This window comes from Aspergillus eucalypticola (genome assembly GCF_003184535.1).
Source record: "Aspergillus eucalypticola CBS 122712 chromosome Unknown BO83scaffold_35, whole genome shotgun sequence".
Lineage (NCBI taxonomy): Eukaryota > Fungi > Ascomycota > Eurotiomycetes > Eurotiales > Aspergillaceae > Aspergillus > Aspergillus eucalypticola.
In genome coordinates, this window is record NW_020290309.1 from 173,762 (window position 1) to 197,935 (window position 24,174).

Consider the following 24,174-nt stretch of genomic DNA (forward strand, 5'->3'; position numbering starts at 1 on the left):
AGGCGTCAGAACGTAGTGCAGGCCTAGGGACCCTGTGGCCAGGCCAAGATACTATGACAATCCCCCAAGGTACTCTGTCATCCATATAAGACATAATGACAAGGCTTCCACGCATGAGGTGAAAGGCAATATGTATTGCAAGCACCATGTCTTCGTTCGATCCAACAAATGTGAACTTAGACACTGCCAGCGTGGAGGACATCTACTGCTACTTGCAGTTGTCCGAAAATGACTACAACGGGCATCTAGGGGCACGTATATCCGCGATATTTGTGATCCTTATAACATCAACAGCATCTACACTTTTCCCAGTGGTATGCAAGAGAATTCCACGTTGGAACATCCCCTACCCGGTCTACCTCTTCGCTCGATACTTCGGTACGGGTGTTATTGTCGCCACCGCATTCATCCACCTCTTGGATCCAGCGTATGAAAGTATCGGCAGCACAACCTGCGTGGGCGTATCAAAACAATGGGCGGAGTATTCATGGTGTCCTGCCATTGTCCTCGCATCTGTTATGGTGGTATTTCTGATGGACCTTGCCTCCGAGGTATACGTCGAACGCGTCTATGGCGTGGAAAAAGAGCACGACGCGACCGACCGATTCCTGACCCAAGCAAACTTGATCCAGAGCGACGACGAGAGTACAGTCAACGACGATGCCGGGGGATCTAAGCAGCCTGGGGTTCAAAATGACATTTGCTCCATCGAATCCGAGCGCTCATTCCGCAAAGATATCGCTGCCTTTCTTATTCTGGAGTTTGGCATTATCTTCCATTCGGTTATAATCGGACTGAACTTAGGCGTGACTGGTGATGAATTCACCACTCTATACCCCGTGCTGGTCTTCCATCAAGCGTTTGAGGGCCTTGGGATCGGCGCCCGGATGTCTGCCCTGCGCTTTGGCCGGCATTGGTGGCTACCGTGGGTTCTCTGCATGGCGTACGGCTTCACCACGCCCATTTCGATTGCCATCGGAATCGGGTTGCGAACGACGTATAACTCGGGATCCAAAACAGCGAACATTGTCCAAGGAGTATTGGATGCTGTCTCAGCCGGAATCCTGATCTACAGCGGATTAGTGGAATTGTTGGCTCGGGATTTCCTGTTCGACCCCGACCGGACTAAGCGGCGGTCGCATCTGCTGGGAATGATCTTCTGCGTATTGCTGGGAGCCGGTATCATGGCATTTATTGGCAAGTGGGCATGAGAGGGAAGGGAGAGTAGAAGAGGTAAGGTAGCAAATACTACTTGATGGTTGTGGTTGTTGGGGGGGGGGGGAAGAGAGGGGGAAACCAGGAGTGTTCAGTTCGAACATAAATTACTACGTAATATTAGTATGACTTTGTTACACTGTTCCACCCACGATCGGTTTTTGCATTACCCGCATCACTTTTTGCGATAGGCCCCCAAATCGAAACAATCCTCTCCGTAGTCAGCGGTGGCTTTGCCTGCATGAACAGAGGCAGCAGCCCTGTGCGGTCAATATAAAGGCCCCAGTCCTCTCCGTCATCATCACCGCTCTTCATCTACACCATTTCATCATGCTAGTTGGGCTGACCATGGAGAACCCCTGCTTAGCCCCATTATTTACTCGACCCTGAACAATACAACTTCGAACGATACTTCCACTCTAACTCCACCACTAAAACCGTGCTCTCTGCTCCTTGCCGCTATGGGTAAGCCGAAGCTGACACCGGAGCCCTTCGACCTGGTCGAACTTTTGCAACAAACCTACGACGACTCCCGCATTATCGTCTTCGTTTGCCTCATATCTTGGATCGTTGGCCGTCTCGACTTGGGTTTGACCTGGTTATTCTTCGTCCTGGCAGTGTGTCGGACTTATGCGGTGGTTAATCTGACCCGAGTTCAGCGAATCCTTCGTGATGAATGCAAGCGATACCACGCACATAAAATCCTTTCCCGTGGGGAGACTGTGGAATGGGTAAATGGTGTTCTACAACGATTCTGGCACATGTACCAAACTCAGATTTGCGACCATATTGTGCGCTACGTGAACAACGGGTTGGCGCGACGGGCCATTACTGAGAACGGAACAACTCCGCAGAAAGTAGTGATTCATTCTTTGGCTTTGATCGACCTTCCCTTACGGTTTACTAAAGTGCTTGTGCACCAGAAACCCTCGTCGCCAAACCTGATCGTTGAGGGCCAATTTCAAGTTAACCTGGCACCGCATCCCACCCACCATCACCTTATCGAAAGCTCAGGACATCCTCTCATTGATCTTACGATTGTTCATGATAAGAGTTCAGGAGATTCTCACCATCGAACTCATGATCTGGCGGTGCAGGTACGGCAGTTCAAGAGCACGGGATCCCTGAAGATGGAATTAGACCTGGAGGGTGACCATCCAGCTCTTCTACAGCCGCAGGTAGACCTTCAAGAGCACCCAAACATGGACTGCACCATCAAGTCAATCAGCCAGCATCACTTTCCGCTTCATTTTGCACATCATGTGGATTGGAGACGGGTGGTGGAACTACAATTGCGGGAGGGGTTGGGCTGGGCATTTCACCGACCGCTGGCGCTGCCTTTCACTCTTGGGGAGCGGTGGCTATTTCGGGTAATGACGTGGTGGTGGCATGCTGTGAACTAGTTGCACTCGGCCCAACATTTGGGGCGCAGGGAGGAGACGCAATAATTGTGCAGGTCATAAATAGAGTCGTCTGGAGACGGGTCCCTGATTGGGTCGCTTGCCTCCCCCGGGGTGGGTGGATTTCCTCCGTAGGGCTGAGCTGGGCGGCCAATCCGAGACCGCCAAATGGTGTTGCCTTGTGTATTGCAATTACCACAGTACCGTCTTGGTCACGCTCGAGCAATCCCATCCCTTACTTCATCATCTATCAAAGGGGTCTTTGAGATGTCTCTCCAAAGAATTTTCCAGCAACCCCCTCAGCCACTTCTTCGATCATTGGATGTCTTGTTCTATTTTTGACGGTGCCATGGTTAAACGTCCAGTGGTTTAATCTGGTCTGCCACACTTTGCCTGGCTGGGTAAATCCTCCTCCGCGCAGTGTCCCTGAACCGGATTTTCTGGTTCTCTGGGCCAGCAATGGTGGGGCTTGGATACTTACTTTGACTGTGCAACCGTGCACGTGAAACAATCTAATTGATTTCTCAGCTGCATGACCGTTAACGAGACCACCCTATAGTATACCAGGTATATCGCACCTGCCATGGGGTAGACATCCTGTACTACTAGTGCTTACAAGCGCTACCCCGCACATGGAGCTTCCGGATTACGCGATTTGGTAATCAGGACGAGTTAGGAATGAGATAAGAAACTTGCCGTGGTGCATGATTCAGTTTGATCATGTGGCACTGATTTGAAACCAATTAAACATACATAAGGCACGGTGGCTGTTTGATCTGCATGCTTGTTTAAGCAGTGTGTCCTGAGTATTGTGCTTTATATCTAGGTCCAGCCCGGTCAGGTGATCTTGATGGTGTTTCTTTCTAACTTCTCTCTCTATCCCTCGATCCTTTCCATCGTTGCGGGGCAAAAGTAACCATTGACATCATCAGTAGTTCGAACAATCACTCATTTATCGAGCTGTCACTCGCTGGTCATTGTGTTGTATTATGTAACATGTTGTCGCCTGAGTTTGTTCATAGCCCAGCCTGGGTAGCTCTGAATAGCTTATCATTCGTATCAACCCCTCTAACACAGCTTTAGTATTGAACCTGATATTGATTCAATAGCGATAAAATCAGATTTCTATGAGATTTCGACAGCGCATCTCCACAAATGCAGCGTGCTTTCGCCGATGGCCCGTGGGTCTGGCGTCCATGTTTATTAACCTCAATGCGGGTTGATTTCAAATGACTTAGACATATAATCCATACACTCCGAGTGACACTCAACTATAACAACGACGCTTTACAACTTGGCGCCTCCTTCAGTGAGGCTCCGGAACGCGATGGCAGGGGTTGTTGGGGGCCGGAACTTGCGCCTCTGACACGGTGCCATGATTGGCCCATTATCCTAGCCAGACGCTACTAGTCGCGTCTTTTCTCGTACTGGCGTGATCGCTCCGTTCTCATATTTATGCCACGTCATAACTTTGCACGATTTACGGCCGTCCGACTAGTTCGTTCACAATGCCTGGAGAGCTGATTGTGCGAACTAAAAGCAGACAGCGACGCAGAAATACTGGGAAGAGATCTAAAACGGGTTGTCGAACCTGCCGGTTAGTAGTATTGTGGTGTCGCTCCATGGGTAATCCACGGTCTGACCTTCAGCTTAGGGTACGGCACATAAAATGCGACGAGGCACCGGGGTCGTGTAGAAATTGTACTTCTACGGGCCGAGCCTGCGACGGATACGATCTGCACCGATTCCCCATTAAGCGGGCATTATGTCTCCCAGCCCTAGGGACAGGTGCTGAAGGGATCATGACATCCGATGAAAAACGGGGGTTTTCGTACTTCCAATACCGCCTTGTCCCCGACCTTGTTGGCTTTTTTGACTCCTGGCTCTGGCAGAAGCTGGTCCTGCAGATGTGTCATTCGGATCCAGCGGTATGCCATGCTGTCAACATGGTGAGCGCAATCCACCAAGATGCTGAGGAAAGAGGCATGCGACTAGCTGGGGAGGATTTGCAGAATCCAAAACACCGATTTGCACTTGAGCAGGCGGTCCGATCTTTCGCACATTTGCAAAAGCGCCGGGCCTCTCTCGACCCACAGCTGCGCGAGGTCGTGCTGGTGTGCTGCCTTCTTTTCGTCATGGCGGAGCTGCTGTTGGGAGAATTCGCCAGAGCCTTTGTACACCTACGTAGTGGCACACGAATTCTCGAGGAGTCGCTACGCCTTGGGATACCTGTTGATCGTTGTCTTTCAGAAACACTCCGCGTCTTGAATTCCCAGTCGTCACATGTCGGAGACTTTGAATCAAAATCATGCTTTCAAAGCGAGGAGGAGGATGAACGTGATATTGGATTGTTAGAAGAATTTGATAATCTGAAAGTAGCGCGACAATGCTTTCAGCGAGTCATGTATAGCGTGGTCCCGTTCATTGCCACGGTTTGGAGACTTCCACAGAGAGAGATACTAGCGAATTACAAACCCCTATGGACCAAACGGATGAGGCTGCTATCCTCGGTGAAGCACCTTGCAGAGCGGTTTGAAGTGTTTTACCAACGAAAATATGCCACTCTTAACGCGAAAGAGCAAATAGGGGCGGATATCGTGCGGCTCCAACTGGTTGGGAAGATAATCGTACTGAAAACGTGCCTGCTTGACGTGTATGACCACAGATTGCTCACCCTGGAATACAGCAATCTATTATTAGGATACGAAAAATTCATGGACAAGTTGTCCTGCCGCCCCACTATCACACTGGATTACGGACTGAGCTTTGGGCTATTCGCTGTGGCATCGAAATGTCCAGACCTTGGCATCCGCCTTCGAGCCGTTGAGGCCTTGCGCAGGTTGCCGCATTATGAGGGCATGATGAATTCCAACGCTGGGGCTGGAATAGCGGTGGAGGCGATCAAATTGGAGTTGCACAAGAGGCAGCAGGATGATCTTGCGGAGCGCGTGTCTTCGATGGATCAAGATCCCGACGTAAGCTTTTGGAAAATAATTAGGAGCACGCAGAATGGGACGCAGTGGTCGGCTATACGTGATGTAGAGCTGCGACTGAAGGAGACTCGACGGTTGTGAGATTACCAAAGTGGTCGGGTGATGCCACAATTTTCACTTAGTATCTAGCGGATCTTCATGATGAACTTATGTTCTTAAAACACAGTATATAGGTCATGGTAGTATAGTCTAGCAGGCGTATCTACAAAATGAAAGCATGCTGTCCAATACGTGGGTTGGTTACGGGTATACAGCAGATCAAATCCGCATGGCATCCGCGGTACTACCTAGATAACGAATCACACCGCGGAAAAGAAACCTTCTGCTGTCTTAGAGCGTCTTCTTGATAAAGTTCTCAACCTGCTCATCCAAGTACTGAGGCCCAATGAAGTAGTCCACCTTGTCGCCATTCTTATAGGCAACGGTAGCCGGAATAGCAGTGAACCCCCATTCCTCGGCCAGCTCGGGATGATCATCGGTGCTGACCCAGGCCATGTACACGGAAGGGTATTTGGCGCTGATCCTATGATACTCAGTCATTACCAAGCAATCACCAAATTATGTATCAAACAAGACGATATAATGCCTCATTCAAGACTGCAAAAGGAAAGTTAAGCCAATCCAAGCAATGTTCATACCTCTCGAAGTTGCTCTTCGTTAATCTGCCGACATCACTCCAAATAGCTGTAAACATCAAGACAAATGACTGGTTTTTGGCGATGACACTGTTGATTTCTTCCTTGCTGGATGAAGTGTTAGAGATCTTGTGTTTATTGGTTGTTCTCCGTCCTGCGATCTATTTCTTCTCTCGGGTTGGATTTCCGAGGTGGATGGGACGTGTGCTCACCTGTTGAGCTGGTCCATTTCAGCCATCTTTTCTTCTAGTTGATGCTAAGGCTTCCTAGATTGATCAATTGATTTGGCTAGGATAGAAGAGTGTAGTAGGTGCAGTTTTGATGGGTATTCTGGTGTGTCTGGTTTACGAGAGGGGTGGGGGAAGTGGCCCTATTTAAGTCGGAGGCTTAAGGACTTCATCGCCACCCACATGCCACTAATATCCTGTGTGATCAAGAAGAAAAGAAAGCTGAAGATTCAGCTGACCGGTGCGGCAATTTACCGGCGTCATTATGAGATGCGATTGTGTAACAGGCAAACAGTTTGTGCGAGGTTTGAGGACGCAATCTCGATCCTGGGACCACGCTGACGTCCCCATTTAGTGGCGAAACCGGAGTCGCATTGGTAAATGGAAATGGATCATGATCTATCACGCACTGGGATTCATCATCTCATTGGCATGATCCCGATCGCCCTTTTTTCGGAGATCGTGCAGATTTCATTTAACAGGACTCTACTTTGACACACGAGCTCCAGCCAATTGGTTGACTGAAGGAGAGGAACCCTTGCTGTCATCCCCAACGATGTGTGGATGCTATACTATTTGGGGCGAACCTTTACCTAGGATGGGTGCAGATCTACACAGCTGAGCACAGCCAATATAAGCTGCTGCAGGACCCTGATCATCGTGGCTTCGTCCATTCGATTGCGTAAAAGAGGGGGTATTCTTGGCGTGCATGAAGGGTTACATGCCAGGTGCATCTCCACTTCAGCTGAAGTCCAAGCTGAAAAGTTGAGCGAAGCTAATGCAGGCTGATTAAATGACGGCGTTGGACCCTGGTCCAAGTAGTCAAATGTTGTTGGCCAGTCAGATCGGAGGGAAGCCTGTTCCATCTACTTCTTTCAATCTATCTTCAATCTATTCAACATCCTGGTATACGAGCCATGGTCACATTGACACAGCAACAGCATCGTTAAGGATCTAAATTATCAAAAGTCGATGTCGTCAATGTCTGTATGGGTGCCGTTTTGGCAATACGAAATGAGGGGGGAAATTCGCCTCCCGGAGAGATAAATAAGGGTCGATGGACCCGTTAACTCAATCGCTCCATCATCATTATCATCATCATCATCATCAACAACAGCAGCAGCAATTCCAGAACATCAATCTTCTTACTTGAATCCAACTCACGCTTCGGGCTCATCAATTCGATTTTCATCATGACACAGTCAACCATCAAGTCCGAGGAGTCGAACCCTCCAAGCCTACACATCGTCAAGCAGTGGAAGGAGGTCAAAGACAGTCTGCCCTTCGATGACACTCAAGACTTTGTGAACGCTAAACGGGGTTGGAGAGGTAGTCTCGGTGACCCCAATCAGGTCATTGATGCTCAGGGCAATGTGGTGTGGAACAACGATGCCTACGACTTTCTGAAGGACGACGCTCCATACTCGGCCAATCCAAGTCTGTGGCGCCAGTCGCAACTAACTCGCATGAATGGACTGTACCATGTCGCCGGACCTATCTACCAAGTGCGCGGGCTTGATCTCTCCAACACGACCATTATCGAGGGTGATGAGGGCATCATTGTCATCGACCCCCTCACTTCGCAAGAGACCGGTGCGGCAGCACTCGCTCTCTACCAGAAGCACCGTGGCACTGACAGAGCCATCAAGGCTGTCATTTACACTCACTCCCATGTTGACCATTTCGGTGGTGTCAAAGGCTTCGTCAGTGAAGATGATGTCGAGAAAAACGACATCAAGATCATTGCCCCGGAGGGTTTCCTGGAGCATGCTGTGTCCGAGAACGTCTACACCGGTACTTCAATGAGTCGCCGCGCCGCATACATGTACGGTGCTGCCCTCGAGCAAGGGCCAAGGGGCCAGATCGGCGCTGGGCTTGGACAGACTACCTCGACCGGCGTCGTCACCCTCATCGCACCAAACATGACCGTCAGACGCACGGGCGAAAAGAGAACCGTCGATGGCATCGAGATGGAGTTCCAGATGGCACCGAACACTGAGGCGCCCTCTGAAATGCTCATCTGGTTCCCCGGCCTTAACGCACTCTGCGCCGCTGAGGACGCCACACACACCTTCCACAACATCCTGACCCTGCGCGGTGCGGTGGTCCGCGACCCTCACTCCTGGGCCAAGTACCTCACAGAGACCATCGACCGATACGGCAGCCAAGCCGAGATCGTCTTCGCCCAGCACCATTGGCCGACCTGGGGCAACGACAACATCTTAAAGTTTCTCACCTACCAGCGTGACCTATACGCATACGCGCACGACCAAACCCTCCGCCTCCTGAACAAAGGATACAATGGCCCCGAGATTGTCGAAATACTTACCTTACCCCCAGCTCTTGATCAATCTTGGTATTGCCGCGGCTACTACGGCTCGCTGAGCCACAACGTCAAGGCCATCTACCAGCGCTACGTCGGCTGGTTCGACGGCAACCCAGCCCACCTGTGGGAACACATTCCCGTCGACAAGGCCAAGCGATACGTGGATCTCATTGGCGAGGACAAGATCGTAGAAGAGGGTAACAAGGCATATCTAAAGGGCGACTACCGCTGGGCAGCTGAGCTTCTGAGTCACGCCGTCTTCAATAACCCGGACAACGAGGATGCCTGCAAGAAGCTGGCAAATGTGTACGAGCAGCTCGGATACGGAGCTGAAAATGGTACCTGGAGGAACTTTTATATCTCTGGAACGACCGAGCTGCGCAATGGCAATTTTGGCACGCCTACGCAGACAGCTGCGGCTGATGTGCTGGGTCAGCTTACCCCGGATATGGTCCTTGATACTTTGGCTATCCAAATAAATGGGCCCGATGCGTGGGATAAGAAGGTGCTTATGGATCTTGTTGTTGCGGATCAGGATAATAAGTTGTATCATTCCTGGCTGTCTAACGGGGCGCTCGTCTACAGTACTGCTGACCAGTCGAACGCTGCTCAGGTCACTCTGACTGGAACAGCCAAGCAGTTGACCGCGCTTGCTGTGTATGGGCCTGATCCTTATGCTTTGGCCAACGCTGGTATTGTGATTGATGGGGATACCACTGCGCTGGAGACGCTTGCGTCTTTGTTGGATCCGGGTGATCCGAACTTCAATATCGTTACGCCTTAGGTGGTGAGACTAGCTTACAGTGGACTGGATACGAAGGCCCATCCCGTCCTTGTTATAGTAGTTTCAGTCAATTGGGTTCTTCGCTTTTTGGATATAGTACTTAGGATAAGCAAACTCTACTAGTATTTTCTAGGATTGATTGCTGTCAAAGATCCAAACATAAGGACAATGTTGAGTTTATAGTGGGCATCACACGTAGTCTTGATGATAGCCGCAAGTACGCTTCGTTTCTACCAACTTCGACCATTTTCTATTACTATGCTATGATTTTACCTTTCCTATCTAGTTTTATTCCGTGTTATTTTTGAAGTATCCCCCAACGGTTACCTTCAATGACGACGAACTGGTAGGCCGTGATTAGTAGCATCATCATTTCCCGTCTAAGATAGAGAAACCCAAACACTGAATTTGTCCTGCCAGGCATGATTACATTCCCTTGAGCTACTAGTCGACCCATGACCCTTTTGGTGGCTTTTATTCCCGGATATTCCTGATTAGCAGATAGTGAGGGAAATGACGAGCACTAGTGTGGGAGATCCGGCTGAATGCATCCTGTGCATATAGTCTCTATACCCATTCCAAAGGCCCCTTGATGTAGGGAAATAAGCAGTAGTCCTAATTATAGAAGAAATCAATGCGGTCGTGGCATTTCAATGTACTAGTATTAAATTATTTAGGTACCGGATACCGCACCCTCCACGAATACCGTCTTATCATCTTTAACTCCCTTCCAATCCCAGTGGTCTCGCGCATCGAGCTCAGCGTACTTAAAGAGCCATTCTACCGCTATCCACGGCTCACGCCGGGCCTCCATCTCCTGGGAAATCAACTCCTCCAGCACAGAGCTCACACCAACACAAACCGCGATAGTGGATGTATAAGGATTGTATCGCTCGGAAGGGCTGCGCGGCGGTAGGAGATAGGCGCCGCGATCGACCAGCATGCGCAGGCGGACGCGGCCAGTTTCGCTATGCGTATGCAGATTATAGTGATAAGCCACGTGTGCTAATGCTGTCTTACGGCCAATGCGTTCGTGGATGCGTTTGTTTATGTCCAGGCCGTGTTGAAGTAGCAGATCGATGGTTTCGGCGGCATCTGCATCAGATGCCGCTGTACATGCTGCTTCGGCGATCAAGTTGACAGTGGGCGACAACTGAGCCACCGAAAAGCCTCTGTCTAGCAGCCACTGAAGTGTCCCGATCTTCCCCGTAGAGGCCGCGATCACGAGGGCCTGCTCGCATGCGGTTCTGTCCAAGTGCTCTGGGAAGATGTAGCTATTCCATCACCCCGTTCGGACGAGCAGATCCAGAACCGCCGGCCCCCCGCGGATGGCTTGGTGAAGAAAAGTGACCAGATCCATATGACACGGCAGATCGATTTCCTTATCTATCAGCATCTGGACTAGTGCAGTGCTGCCAGAACGATGGCAGGTAAAGTATCACCTGGGCGGTCTACGGCGGTAGGATCAGCCCCGGCGGCAAGAAGGTGACGCAAAATGCCTTCGAATGGGATGGCATGTCTTAATGCTGGATAACCGTCCTGTGCATCCTGGTCATTGGGGTCTGTCCCAGTGCTAAGTAGCATGGAGACCATGACTTCTGAGCCCTGCTTAATGGCCTCGATAAAGAGCTTCCGCATACGCATCTGTCCCGGCGATGGAGATACCTCTGCACGTGAGCGAGGAGCACCTGGACCACCTCGGCGTGACCTCGGACTATAGCCCAGCAGAGGGCAGTCGGGAGACCATCCAAAATGAACATTTGACCATATCGAAGATTTGTGTCGTATCCATGGCACTCAAGTAACTGCCGAACCAGAGCTATATTACCGCGCCCCGCGGCTACGGACAGCAGCACAGCCTTGTGTGCGGGCTCAACGGTGCTAGCCAGGTAATCCTATCGTTCGAAGAGAAGATCAACTACGTTGTCGCATGTATATTGTGCGTTTGACTAGAGGGGACACATCGTAACATTATGGGACGACGGCAATTCTGAGCCTTGGCAGCGGGTTAACTGGTCCAGCACGCCCGCATCGAGCAGACACGGGACACATTCGAAGTGACCCAGGCGCGCTGCCCAACACAGGGCGAAGCATCCGTCCGGTTCCATGGGAATACTAGGATCGGCTCCCCGTTGGAGCAGGAGCTGCATGACCTCAAGATGGCCTCCGCGCAAAGATAGCAAGAGGGGGGTCCAATTTTACTGATCCCGGGCGTGGATGTCTGCTCCGGCATCGACCAGCCACCACACAATGGCTAAATGTCCCCCTGCAGCAGCTTCCATAAGGGGTGTTCGTCCGTCCGAGTCCGCAGGGTAATCGACATGGTACGGCCGCGGCAGGTGATCCATGAAGAAGCGGACCAGTGCTTCATGGCCATGTACGGCGGCCAGCAACAACAGACTTCCAGAACTTTTGTCATAGGCCTCATGGCGCGGATTGAGCCACCTACGTGTGTGACGGATGTCGACGCCACCCTGCTCATACAGATACCGGACAATGGCTTCATCGCCCTCTATCACCGCCAACGCCATGGGTCGCCAGAGAGTGTCCCGATCACACTCGTTCGCCGACGCACCGGCCTCCAGAGATTTCTGCACAGTTACGAGGCATTTGTGATCAATTCCCCAGGATAATGCAGAGCTGTTGTTATGGTGCACGTCATGTCGGTTCAGCATTCGATTCACGACGCTGTAGAAAGCTCCATGAGTGCGAGCGAGGGCATTGATGTCACTTGCACAGTCAAGGTGTCCCACAATCTGTTCGATGAGCTCAACTGGGAGACACAAAGCTGTCATAGTGCCGTTGAACAGATCATTATGGGAGCATCCGTTGGACGAGGCTGTGGGTTAGTTGCTTGATGATTGGGGATGTGGCAGAAGATTTAGGGAAATCTGGATAAATTGGGAATGGATCCACTCCAAAGTGGGGCTAGATTCCTACCACAAATAGTATCTCGACTATGCATCACAAAAAAGACTTAGAGAAGGTTGGCAGGTATGGTTGAGATACTGGCATAGGAGAACTTGGTGGAGTGGATGATCTTTGTCCCTTCATGTATCGTAGTATCGGCGTACATAATATAGCCGAGGTAATAGTCTCGTTCAACCATGATAATCCTACATCACGACCTATAATTCAGACAGCACCCATGCCAGTACATAGGTTTGGATGAGTAGGATTTCATGTGCAGAGGGACAAACTATACATGAGGGACAATGAGCGATCTTATCAAGCCCCATGACCGATAAGCGGACTTTCCGTGCGGGGTGATAACCGATGGTCCCCTGCCGAGATGAGATAGCATTGCTGTCTTCCACTTAACATGAAGGAGAATCTTTCAACATCAATTCCTCTATTTTCCTGCTGGAAGACGCTACATAATTAAAGCAATAAACAATGTCGGTTACTGACGCAAGTCCAGGAAATTTCGATCAGATCCCTATCATCGACCTCTCGGCATTAAGGAGTCCCGTGCTGAAGGAGCGCCAACAGCTGGCAAAGGAGATCTTCACTGCCTGTGAGCAGGTCGGATTTTTCTACATCAAGGTATACTTCTTCCCTAGGAGGTTGGATGAAGGCAAAGTACCTGAGTATGATACAGAATCATGGAATAGCTGAGGACATCATCACTTCCCTCCACGACATGGCGCGCCAGTTCTTCACTCTGTCGCAGAAGCAAAAGATGGATTATTATATTGGAAGGTCAAGGGTGGCATTTCACATCTCGCCATGGAGTGACAATCTACTGATCCTCGATTTAGAAATTTCGCGGTTTCATGCCACTCTACTCAGAGCAGCCCACTGACACGGATCTCGGGTCCGCCCCCAAGCCAGGCCCTACCTCACCCGGCGCCTTTTCCGAATCCTTCGATATTGGTTATGAGGTGGCAGCTGACCCTCTGAAGAGTCAACATGATGCCCTTCCTCCAGACACGTTTGATCTGTATGGGGATAACCAGTGGCCTGAGGAGGATGTCCTTCCTGGGTTCCGCGAAGTCTATCTTCGATACTTTGCTGAGGCGATGACCTTATCTCGGGCGCTGATACGAATCTTTGCGCTAGCACTGGATTTACCCGAGGACTTCTTCGACCCGATGGTCAAGAACCCCGGGGCTACGTCGAGGATGTTGCATTATCCACCGCAGCCGGTCGCGGGCGAGGTAAAAGTCGGACTTGGAGAACACACGGTAAGTAATTGCCCGAAGAGACGAAGCGAGGTGCGTACTGAATCGAACAATACCTGTTCTTCAGGATTATGAATGTTTCACTATACTCTCGCAAGATCAAGTTCCGGCTTTGCAAGTTCTCAATGCTCGACAGGAATGGGTTGTGGCGCCGCCCATTCCTGGAACGTTGGTAGTGAACATCTCGGACTGCCTGTCCATTTGGTATGTAGTGCTGTCTCTAGTACATCTCAATGCCTTGGATGGTATAATAATGTGTACAGGACCAATAAAAGGTTCAAATCGACCATCCATCGCGTCACCAATCTGACCGGACAGGAGCGATATACCATCCCCTTCTTCTTTGGTGTGGACTATGACACCACTGTGGCGGTGCTGCCGAGCTGCATTACCGAAGATAGTCCTGCGTGCAAGACGCCGTTCAAAGCGGGGGAGGTAAGACGAATTGCATGCTTCACGTTCTTCTTTCTCAAGGAACAGGCTAATTTTGGTACGTCATAGTGGGTGCGCCACCAATTGACTACGGCCTATGTTGGATACGAGCCAGAGCCGCCGACCCAAGGGAGCTAGGACCATTGTGCTGGGACCAAGAGGGGTTGGAGAAAATACATTGTGCAAATCCCCTAGCTGGGCATCTTGCACGACATGATAGATAGTGGCTAAATATATTTCCATCATTATAGCTCTTCGGACCAGCTCCAAAATGGCTGTGCAGCATTTTGAACTACGATTTTTCCTTCATGAGTGGACAAATGCACTGTTAGAATGGTTCCAATTTTGTCATCGATAGGCAACATCGCATGGGGGTTTCAGCCCAACCCCTATCTCATTCTCAGAATGTGACAATGCACCATTGAGAAGGTTATTGGGTAAGAAAAAGACCTCAAACTTGGGCGATTGCTCAGCCTCATCGTGATAGCCGACGCTGATGATCGTCGAGGAAAAAGCAAATACATAACGCCAAAGCAATATCCGCAATCTTGCAGCTGGATTGGCTGATCGAGTGAACCGGCACGATAAGGGAGCATCCGTGCTTCAGGCTACCCCTGGATTAGAGATTCTCTTGGTTGCCGTATCTCGCGCCATCGATCTCGGGGAAGCCTCGAGTTGAGCCATACAACACATACCTAAGGCTGGACATTCATGTGCAGAACAGCCAACAGAATCAATGAGCAATTCCCACTCAAGCAACAGAGACAGAACATGGCTTCATTGCGTTTTCGTCCCGTTCGGATCACATCTTGTGAAAGTCTATCACACTGTACACTCGATCTTCCCGATCCTATACTTGGAATACTGGTGCGCGATCTTCGCACTAAGTATACGCAACGACCACCTGCCCAAGCACGCGATCCAGATTTGCTTTTTCTAACCATCTCTTTGGGAGCACGGCCGATCTCCACGGCGTTTCTGGGAGTGGGATGGCCAACTCCGCGGGCGCTTGAAGTTCACGATAGGAGGTGCCCGATAGTAAGTTTGATATCTACCTTGTAATGTCCCACCTTTCTCATTAACATTTGATCTTCTTTCTTCTCTTCGAACAGATCCTGCAGTATGTACCACGAGTGACTTGATATCTTCACTGCTGATGGAGCACGCTGCACTCTCCGCACCCATACAGATGGAATCAGAGGAGATTCTCTCGCGAATTATCCTCGTGGTCTCGGTTGCTTCCATGTTTGGGTCAGGATGGATCATTGTCAGCTTCCTTGTGAGTATTGGACCAAGGCGTCTGCCTGCCTGTCTGTTTCTAACGCGCATCAGTTTATACCCAGTCTGCGCACTTTCCGTCATCAATTGATTTTAGGTGCCGCCTTTCCATGGATAATGCAATATAATTGCCACTGACGGATTCAGGTCTCGGGATCAGTGAATTTCTAGCCGCAAGCAATGTCGTCGTCTCAGCTGGTCTGAATACCTCGGGCATCGAGATATGGAATTCTTCCCTCAAGACATTCTGCAGCTTCAATGGACTCATGGCTCAGACATTTCTGGTGCAGAGTAAGACTCGATATATTCATTCCTGACGGTAACATACTAACGGTTAGTACTCCTAGCCGACTATTGGATTCTTTCAATTGCAATCTGCACGCACCTCATACTATGGACTATGTCCACGCTGACTCGTGGGTCCAGAACCATAAAGCCGCCCTCTGGTGCATCCCATGGGGTCTCTCAATTCTATGGGCAGTGCTTGGCCTTGTCGTCGTCGGATATGGGTATGCAGGTGGCTGTATGTCCCCTTTAGCTCTATGGTCTTGAGACGCACGATTGATAGAGATCAGGGTGCTGGTTCACCAGTGATCGTGTCCGACTTTTCGTGAACTTCATTCCACGGTGGACTATCATCCTTGTCATCCTGTGCGGTTACACCCGACTATACCTCTTCCTCTACCGGTCTCATAAAGCTCTCTCGAGCGATCAGGAAGTCGCTCTGCGGACTCCGCATCCACAACAATGGCAGCTTCTGGATATCGGTGACGGGCCTACCCATACTTCTCATTCGTCAATCCCACTTAAGAAGGTTAGTCACTTGAGTATCGGCGCTTCCGGTCTTATGCCGATGACCAAATAATTAGGTGTCACTCCAAATGATGGTATATCCGACCGTATATGCGTTGATCTGGATCATCCCCACTTCCGTGCGCATCTATCAAGGGATGATGGGAAAGCGAGCTCCACTGGCACTGGAGATTCTAGAAAAGGTGATCGAAGAAAACGACGGCCTTCTTTGAACTTTATTAACATAGGTCTAGATTTGCATTATGTCACAGGGCTTTGTTGATGCCATTATTTACGGTAAGCGATATAAGCAGCTAGTCTCCTTGCACAGTGCTGACTGGAATTACAAGGGTTTAATGAGCGTTCCTGGACTGGCTGGAGGGACTGGCTGCATGGGTTAGGAGAATGATCGACTTAATGGGATGACGACGGTGACATAACCACTTGCAGTTCAAATTGTTTAATGACTATAGTTTTTTGTAGTAAGGTAAATGATCTACGGCGTGGATAGCCCTGGCACCTGTTCCGACGAATCATGCATGTTTCCAGTCAAGCTTCCAACAACATATTCGGCCTTGATCATCGTCTGTCCCAATCATATCTGTGTGGGCCTTGCAGTAGATAGGCGATCCAAGGGCTGTCTACACTTATGGGCTGGGGTCTACCGTGGAACCACCACTGTTGATGGCCGGCTCAGTCTGCCGGACATTTCCGAGGCAGGGATGAGATCCATCATCCTGGGCTAGATCATTCTAAGGAGTTCGTCACCAGCAGATCTGCTAGTATATTCCCGACACGGTCCGGAAGGAGAATGAATTGGTGATTTCTTAGGGGATTAGGGTAGTAGTAGAGTGCTGCAATGGTAACGACACCATTATTAAAGACTGGAGTTTGACCAGCTTAATTGCACACTGTGGAATATCCATATATTCAGAAATTATATGAAACTATTGATCTGCCAACAAAATCGTGGGGAATTGACTCGATGGCTGGCCAGCTGGTGGGGAGACGGAGAGCCCGTGACTCCGGGCCGCTTTCGTCTCAGCGCGCTCTCTGCCGCCATGACGACTGTAACCCTGACTGCGATACTCACCTCCCGTCTTCCCTATCGGCATTCCCGTCGTAGCAGCAGCTACGGGCACGTTTCACAAACAATGTCATGATCGGTCTGTTCCAGTTTATATAGTTTCAAATCTTCTAAGACATCGTAACTTCACTTGGCGAGTCATTGTTGAGCCCGCACGCAAACAATCCCCTTAACGTTCATGATGTCATTGACTTTCACCTTTCTCCATGACGCATCCTAACCACACTTTCGAGTCAACAATGAGGCCCATGACACCACGACTACGCCAATTTCACGTGGGCCGATCGATGGCTATTGGCAGTGCGCCCAGGATGGGCTTCTCCCCTGCGCGATCAACCGCCTGCAGTAGACTCGCTCATCGTCCCGAACCACGGTCGCGTCGTACTCAATTCCTCGAGTTTGACCTTACGGATATGAGGCAGACAAGCATCCGGAGGGGAAGAAGCCCATGATGTCAACATTGCTCAGGATTCGGACTACAGCGTTGGTCCTCGCATCATCGATCCTTACAGAGGAATCGGAAACTCATATAGCGTCCAGCAACCACGTTCGTTGAGAACCCAATTGCTCAATGCTATGCTTCCTACCATATTCAACCTCCACTGAAATGATACAGCAATGGCTTCCACTCGTGCTAAGGGAACCCTTGCTGTCAATGGGGGCACAGCATCTCTCCCAATCCTGCGGGAGACGGTAAACACCGTCTCTCAAGAGTGCCCGACTCGTCTCGGGCTTACCGCAAATGAAATCCAGGCTAAATCACCCACCCTGGATGTCTTCTTCGACACTATTGCTGCCGAAAGGCTTCGGCGTATGCCCCCAGATGGGAGTCGCCTTGATGGAGCTTTGCGGCGCGCCTCTCGGCTGGCCGTTGCCGTCGGCTCCCTTCGGGACTCGGTCTACAGCTTCATGGACGGGGCTGAGGAAGCCACCAAGCTGATTTGGGGTACAAACCTCCTCTTTCTCGAGGTAAATCTTTTGGTCTTTGGTGGAAAGTATCGCCGTTCGGATCGCTGACATGGTTCCGTAGATGGGAATTGATCATATCGATATCCTGGAGAGCCTGTATGGCCGCTACGGTCGTGTCACACTGGGCATCTCCCTGTTGCTTCAGCAAGAGACTTTCTTCCCGGTTTCACGGCCCCTTCAACAGCAGGTTGCGGAAATCTATGCCCATCTGCTGGAGCTCGTTGTTCATGTCACCTCGGAATATCGTCAGGCTACCCGGACCCAGCATTGGCAGACGATGACTTCTGCCGTGGACGCCGCGTTCTTCCGCTATACAAATCGGTTCATAACCCACTGGCGGCAGATTTTCGCCCATGTCCTCGAGTCTGGTACAGCCAAGCAGCATACAACTGTCGACCTGCCTGCTATCTACCAGTTCCTGGAGCTTCAGGACCGACCGCTCCAGATGCTGCTCGAAGGACATAGCCACTCCCTGGCTGACGGCTCATTCACCTGGTTCGAGCCTCATTTGACCACTTTTGCCATGGGACGACGTAGCATGATGATGATCCGGGGCAACCCGGGCTGCGGAAAGAGTGCTTTGGCTCAGTGGACCGTTGAAAGGCTGCAGGCCTCCTCGGAGTATGATATCTGGAACGTCATCCCCATCGTCATCAGGTCGGACGTCCCAATCTCGACACTGACGCTCAGTATCCTCAAGGGGATTTTGATCCAGATGCTTGATCATTGTGTGAGCAGTCGCAAGACCCAGGACGCCATCCTCGCAGCTGTTACCGGTGCTATGGAATTGGCTACATCCGGCGCTTCCGATCCCCAGGTGGAAGGCCAGCTATGGACAGCCATCAGGACCGCAGTCCAGTCCAACCTCCACTTCATGCTAGTGGTCGATGGGTTCGATCAAATGAAACATGCGGAGACCACTGTCAGCGCGTTCCTCGGCTTGCTTCAGGATACCGTCGCGAACACCCCCTCGAAGCTGATCATCTTCAGCCGGCCAATGTCGACTGACCTGCTACCTATTAAGGAGACAACCAGTACGCACCAGATTGCAATGAACACAGCCACGACTCACCAGGATCTCCAAGAAGCCGTGACAGATATCATGCTTTCGGACTCCTCTTTCTCGGGACTAGAGCCATCCCAGCGTGAGTCCCTGACTACGTCTATTGTCAACCGCTCCCAAGGATGCTTCGTGTGGGCACAGCTTGCCGCTGAGGCAGTACGCCACCAGACCACCTACAATGAAATGACAACAGCTGTCCACAAAATGCCCAACACGTTGGGTGATCTCATTGACTACCACCTGCGCAATATCAACCTCAACCGTCTTGGTACGCAGAGCCTACTTGCTTGGTTAGTAGCTAGTGAGCGGCCACTGCGCATCCCAGAGGTTGAGCAACTGTTGTCTGTTGATCTGAAGTCCCTCAAGGTTTCGACTCGTCCACCAAATGTTGAGCGTGATGTCTTCCAGCCTCTTGGGCGGCTGATCTCCGTGCGTGATGGCTTCGTTTCTTTCCGCCATCCCATGGTCCGCGAGCACCTCCAGGCTAGAGCCCAGATGCGCCAGGAGCTTCCTTTTTCTCTGGCGGATGCACACTACGATCTTCTGATCCGCTGCCTGGCGTGGGTGCGCCGCTCGGTATCCGACGAGATCTCTGTCTCCTGGGACAAAATGAGTGTGGAGGTCCGCGACCGCTACCTGGACGCCTATGTGCTTCTTGAATATACCGCCCGGTACTGGCTTTCCCACATGCTGTCCTCGCCGATGGCTTCCTCCGACCGCGAGCTCTCATTCCCGTCTGCCTTCCGGCGCGCTCTGCCCGACACTGTGTTGTTCGCCCAGCTGGAGCTTACCAACCGTGAGTCGCAGTTCAGTCGGTCAAGTATTGTTGAATTGTATCGACTGGCAGTTGGAGTCCGCCGTGTCGTGCTCGGAAGCGATTCCCCGGCTGTCCTACAGAGTCTGATCCTTAGTGCTCGGGCGTCTGAGAAGGCGCGTACCTCCTGGGCTAATGATCATCTCTACCAGGCTTGGACGGTGAGCCGAAGTCAGCTGGGAACTAGCAGCACAATCACCCAGGAGCTGGAGCAGATGCTCGTATCCTCGCCGGCCGCTGGTCGCCTGACCAGTGGAGGAGGAGGCAAGTCTGTCACATTGAGAGAAATGACGATGACCGGCTGGGGCAAGTCCGACATCAGCTTCCCCCAGCGGCTCCAGTATCTTGATCGCCTCGTTAACATGTATCAAGAGAACAACCAGAATGATGAGGCATATAACGTTTCCAAGGACTTTTACCGCCAGACTGTGAAGACCTACGGTGCTCACTCGTCGGAGACCATGCAAGCCGCTGAATTTCTCACGAAGAACTTCGATATCGCACCTTCCGACGAGCTAGCTCTGGAATTGGCCAGCATCAAGTATGAAAACATGCTTCGTTCCATGGATGCGACCGACCCGCGCCGGGTGACTTACTCTCTCTACCTGGCTCAGCTATATGAGCAAAATGGTCAAGTGTCCAAATCCGAGACCGTGCTGTCCCGTCTCTGGACAGGGCTGTCGGCACGCGAGGCTGATTCCAAAACATCCTGGGACCAGAAGACCAAGGTTGCTTTCTACTACTCGCAATTCCTGCGTCGTCGGGGTCAATCTGACCGGGCCACGTCCATCCTCCGCGAACTTTCAGCCGACTTGGAAGCTGAGGGTGGCGTCAAGTCCCCAGAAATGCTTAAACGTGCCGAGGAGTTGCGGGGTGAAGCGCGGGAGATGAATCTGACCGATATGGACCGCGCACTCGCACTGGAAATGTGGAAGTACTACCAGTCATCTGGTCAAGTGTACTCATCTCAAGCAGTGTCCTTGGCGGAAACACTTACCGAGGGTATGATCCCCAGCCAAGATGCTACTACAGCCGAAACCGAATACATCATGGCAGGAATGTCTCCCGAAGACCAGGAGCTTCTGCCCGGCTGGATAGACAGCCTGGCCTCTGCAGGAGATACCCGCAACATGAAGTCCATCATGATGCTATGTCACCAGTTGTCTACTCAATGTATCCGGGAGGAAGAGTGGCGCAAGGGCTCAGACTATTCCTGGGCTGTGCTGAAGCATGCCTGGCCAGACGTCGAGGATGCCCAAACGAGGGCCAAGTTCTCTTCTGACCTTTCCCCGTTGATGTCTAGTCTTGCCCTTGACTACGCGTACTGTATTTTCCGTCGCTTGGATGTTAAGAGAGCCAGCATTGTCTACGGCAATGCATTCAAGGCTTCGATTACCGCAGACCAAGTTGCGGTGCCAGCTGTTACTACAGTGACGAAGACCGTGGTTGAGTTCTACGAAACCACATTCCAGTTTGACAAGGCGTTGATCCTCCTGCGACAGGTGAGCGAGTTTTTTGCCTCGCGCCTAGGTGCGCACGACAAGCACACGCTGGACAGCCGCTATTATGAGGCCGACCTGGCCTTGCGTCTGGACCGGCGTGCGGAGGCTGAAGATAGTTACCGTCATATATACAAGGCTTGCGTTCGTGAAGGCAGGATCTCCTCGTCTGGTGTTCGTGCGGCTGTGGCTCTAGCCAACCTTTACGAGCAAGACAAGAAATGGGATGCTGCGCTCGACGTTTATCGTCATCTCTGGCCGACCTTGGTGCACTTCGATGAAAAGGACGGCTACGACCGTGCTTTGCAGGAAGGATTGCTTCCTAAGACCTATGCTGGGTACATGGCCATCCTCGAGAGTACATCTGGACAAGCGGGCTACGAGGAGCGTTACCAGGTTGCATCACAGCACCAGCAGCTTTGCCGTAAGCTGTATGGAGCGACTAGTCACCGTACCCGAGACGCAACCATGTATCTCGCAGCGCTCTGCGCTAGCAGCGACCGGCATACCAGCGAAGCTATTGACCTGTACCGACAGGTGCTAAAGACCAGCGACTGGGTGTCTGCCACGGAGGCGTCACGCTCTCTGCCTGACATGACACAGCCGCTACCCATGGACATCAAGCATCGCATGGCCCAGCTTCACTTGCGCAACAAGGATACGTCGCAACAAGCTCGCGCGTTGTACATCGAGGAGTTGGCACTCTCCAAGCAGCAGCAGGGTCTCTCTGCGCCCACCACGCTCATGTGGCTACGTGAAATCGCTCGCTTGTATTCTCTGCAGGACAACATTGAGTCCCGTCGGAAAGGTGCCGACCTACTCAATGAACATGTTGATGAGGTCGTCCACGTTACCGCCAACCAAGACGCTCTGATATATCGCGCCCGCCGGCTGGCAGAGATTTACCTGGAGTGTGGATATACTACCGAGGGCTGGGCGCTTATCGACAGTCTGCATCAGCAAGTCATCCACGACACCCCCGCAGCACAGCGAAAGAATCTCGAAGAGTACCGACCGGCAGTGTTTGTAGCATCTTTCGAGGAGGTCTTTGGCCGCACACGCAGCTCGAGCCAGATCCTGGACGACTTGTCTCGTGAAGGCGAGGTGTACAACGTCTTCCAGCAGAGCCTGGCTGGTCATGATCTCATGCCCACCCTTGCAGCTGGCGAGAGATTGCATCGCTTGCAGACGGAACAGAAGCGCAGCACGGCAGCACAGAGCACCCAGAACAAGCTGTACGACTTCTTCTGCAACACACTTTCTGTTTCGCAGTCAGCCCGCAAGAAGGATGCTGTGTATCAGTTTTATTCCTTGTGTCGGCGCGAGTCATTGCATGATGACTACAATCTCAACATAATCACCCAGACCACCAGCATGGTCCGGGATCTATGCAACCAGTCGAGATTCCAGGAAGCCACTGATGTGACTAGTGTGTTCCATTCGTTCGTACATCTGACCGATGGACTGCGCTCGACGGAGAGCATCTTCATTGCGATCAAGCTGTGCTTGTACCTCTGCGGTTACCAGGTGAACAAGTGCACTGAGACTACCACGGCCAATGCAATGTCTCTGGAGTCGAAGACGCTTCTCCAGGAAGTCATGAATAACGCACGCGATATCCCTATGGAGTTCTCGGAACTTCCATTCGAGGAGCTCAACGATTTGGTAACAGTGCTGGGAGAACACGAGATGTTCCAAGATCTCGAGGTAGGTTCCCATCCTCCAACTCATACGGTATCCCTTTTAACAGGACAGGTTATTCTCACCGACCTCTGGACCTCTCGGATTGTCCAGAAGACCTGGACACTGCCCGCAGTTGTCTGGATTGGCCGGCGCCTGGTCGAGACCCGGTTCTGCCGCGGCCATGTCACGGCTGCCACGACCCTGGGCAAGGACATTTGCTACAACCTGCGCCAAGTCTGGGGTAACTCCGACCCCGTCACTCTCGAAATGAACAAGCTGCTTTCCGGACTGTACACGGCGTCCGGAAACAACCTTGCTGCGGCTGCTCTGCATGAGACAGCCCTGGCAGAGCTGTTGAACGACGAGACAAAAGACCAGTCAGCTGCTATCAACGCCGTCACTCAGCACCTGGAGCTGTTGCAGCGGGCACAGGCTCGTCTGGCCAAGGAAGGGCAAAGTGCAGCCATCGATGCGTCGGCGGCTCAGGAGCGCGTGCAGCAGATTGCAACCAAGTTTGGCCTGTCATCGGCCAAGCTGGAGCAACCGTCCACGGCGGATGATTCACTTGGCATGTGGGAGCGCCCACGGCGGTTCAGCTTGGATGTCGAAGAGGCAGCCAAGCACTCGAACCATCTGCGTCAATCTAGCGGGTCTGCGTTGCTGACCGGCAATGCGGGTGCGAAGAGGCTTTCGATTACGGCTTTGTAAGGCGTTGAAGTAACAGATTGAAAACCAGATTGCCAGTCTTGTAATTAGGTGTTGCGGTGTTTATAGTGTTATAGTAATGTAATAA

At 51.6% G+C, this 24,174-nt stretch overlaps 9 protein-coding genes across 9 annotated transcripts; 7 read left to right on the forward strand and 2 right to left on the reverse strand.

Annotated features, from left to right (window-relative positions):
• Positions 1-146: 146 nt before the first annotated feature.
• Positions 147-1,211, forward strand: BO83DRAFT_393190 (high affinity zinc ion transporter; the record flags this gene model as incomplete). The annotated part of the gene is made up of 1 exon (XM_025532969.1): positions 147-1,211. One exon carries the CDS (start codon positions 147-149, stop codon positions 1,209-1,211), a length of 1,065 nt encoding a protein of 354 aa, XP_025383302.1.
• A 465-nt stretch (positions 1,212-1,676) lies between these two features.
• BO83DRAFT_323668 (uncharacterized protein) lies at positions 1,677-2,618 on the forward strand (the record flags this gene model as incomplete). The annotated part of the gene is made up of 1 exon (XM_025527948.1): positions 1,677-2,618. The coding sequence occupies one exon, from the start codon at positions 1,677-1,679 to the stop codon at positions 2,616-2,618; it is 942 nt and encodes a 313-aa protein (XP_025383303.1).
• Positions 2,619-4,123: 1,505 nt separating this feature from the next.
• On the forward strand, positions 4,124-5,689 carry BO83DRAFT_403008 (Zn(II)2Cys6 transcription factor; the record flags this gene model as incomplete). Its single annotated transcript, XM_025533585.1, has 2 exons — positions 4,124-4,212; positions 4,270-5,689. 2 exons carry the CDS (start codon positions 4,124-4,126, stop codon positions 5,687-5,689), a joined length of 1,509 nt encoding a protein of 502 aa, XP_025383304.1.
• Positions 5,690-5,706: 17 nt separating this feature from the next.
• BO83DRAFT_382494 (thioredoxin family protein) lies at positions 5,707-6,483 on the reverse strand. The gene is made up of 3 exons (XM_025532236.1): positions 6,456-6,483; positions 6,247-6,351; positions 5,707-6,131 (listed from the first exon to the last, which is right to left on the reverse strand). The coding sequence occupies exons 1-3, from the start codon at positions 6,470-6,472 to the stop codon at positions 5,939-5,941; spliced, it is 315 nt and encodes a 104-aa protein (XP_025383305.1). The 5' UTR covers positions 6,473-6,483; the 3' UTR covers positions 5,707-5,938.
• A 1,016-nt stretch (positions 6,484-7,499) lies between these two features.
• Positions 7,500-9,853, forward strand: BO83DRAFT_382496 (alkyl/aryl-sulfatase). Its single transcript, XM_025532237.1, has one exon. The coding sequence runs from the start codon at positions 7,664-7,666 to the stop codon at positions 9,578-9,580; it is 1,917 nt and encodes a 638-aa protein (XP_025383306.1). The 5' UTR covers positions 7,500-7,663; the 3' UTR covers positions 9,581-9,853.
• A 294-nt stretch (positions 9,854-10,147) lies between these two features.
• Positions 10,148-12,691, reverse strand: BO83DRAFT_456350 (ankyrin repeat domain-containing protein; the record flags this gene model as incomplete). The annotated part of the gene is made up of 8 exons (XM_025537065.1): positions 11,818-12,691; positions 11,551-11,733; positions 11,503-11,529; positions 11,269-11,475; positions 11,003-11,245; positions 10,878-10,976; positions 10,287-10,838; positions 10,148-10,195 (listed from the first exon to the last, which is right to left on the reverse strand). The coding sequence occupies exons 1-8, from the start codon at positions 12,373-12,375 to the stop codon at positions 10,148-10,150; spliced, it is 1,917 nt and encodes a 638-aa protein (XP_025383307.1). The 5' UTR covers positions 12,376-12,691.
• Positions 12,692-12,976: 285 nt separating this feature from the next.
• On the forward strand, positions 12,977-14,334 carry BO83DRAFT_420903 (isopenicillin N synthase family dioxygenase; the record flags this gene model as incomplete). The annotated part of the gene is made up of 6 exons (XM_025534959.1): positions 12,977-13,126; positions 13,182-13,289; positions 13,342-13,767; positions 13,832-13,968; positions 14,028-14,199; positions 14,266-14,334. The coding sequence occupies 6 exons, from the start codon at positions 12,977-12,979 to the stop codon at positions 14,332-14,334; spliced, it is 1,062 nt and encodes a 353-aa protein (XP_025383308.1).
• A 1,051-nt stretch (positions 14,335-15,385) lies between these two features.
• BO83DRAFT_403013 (uncharacterized protein) lies at positions 15,386-16,499 on the forward strand (the record flags this gene model as incomplete). Its single annotated transcript, XM_025533586.1, has 6 exons — positions 15,386-15,506; positions 15,622-15,765; positions 15,813-15,890; positions 15,911-15,997; positions 16,050-16,288; positions 16,344-16,499. 6 exons carry the CDS (start codon positions 15,386-15,388, stop codon positions 16,497-16,499), a joined length of 825 nt encoding a protein of 274 aa, XP_025383309.1.
• A 1,472-nt stretch (positions 16,500-17,971) lies between these two features.
• BO83DRAFT_420904 (NACHT domain protein) lies at positions 17,972-24,131 on the forward strand (the record flags this gene model as incomplete). Its single annotated transcript, XM_025534960.1, has 3 exons — positions 17,972-18,322; positions 18,384-23,405; positions 23,454-24,131. The coding sequence occupies 3 exons, from the start codon at positions 17,972-17,974 to the stop codon at positions 24,087-24,089; spliced, it is 6,009 nt and encodes a 2,002-aa protein (XP_025383310.1). The 3' UTR covers positions 24,090-24,131.
• Between the last annotated feature and the right edge of the window lie 43 nt (positions 24,132-24,174).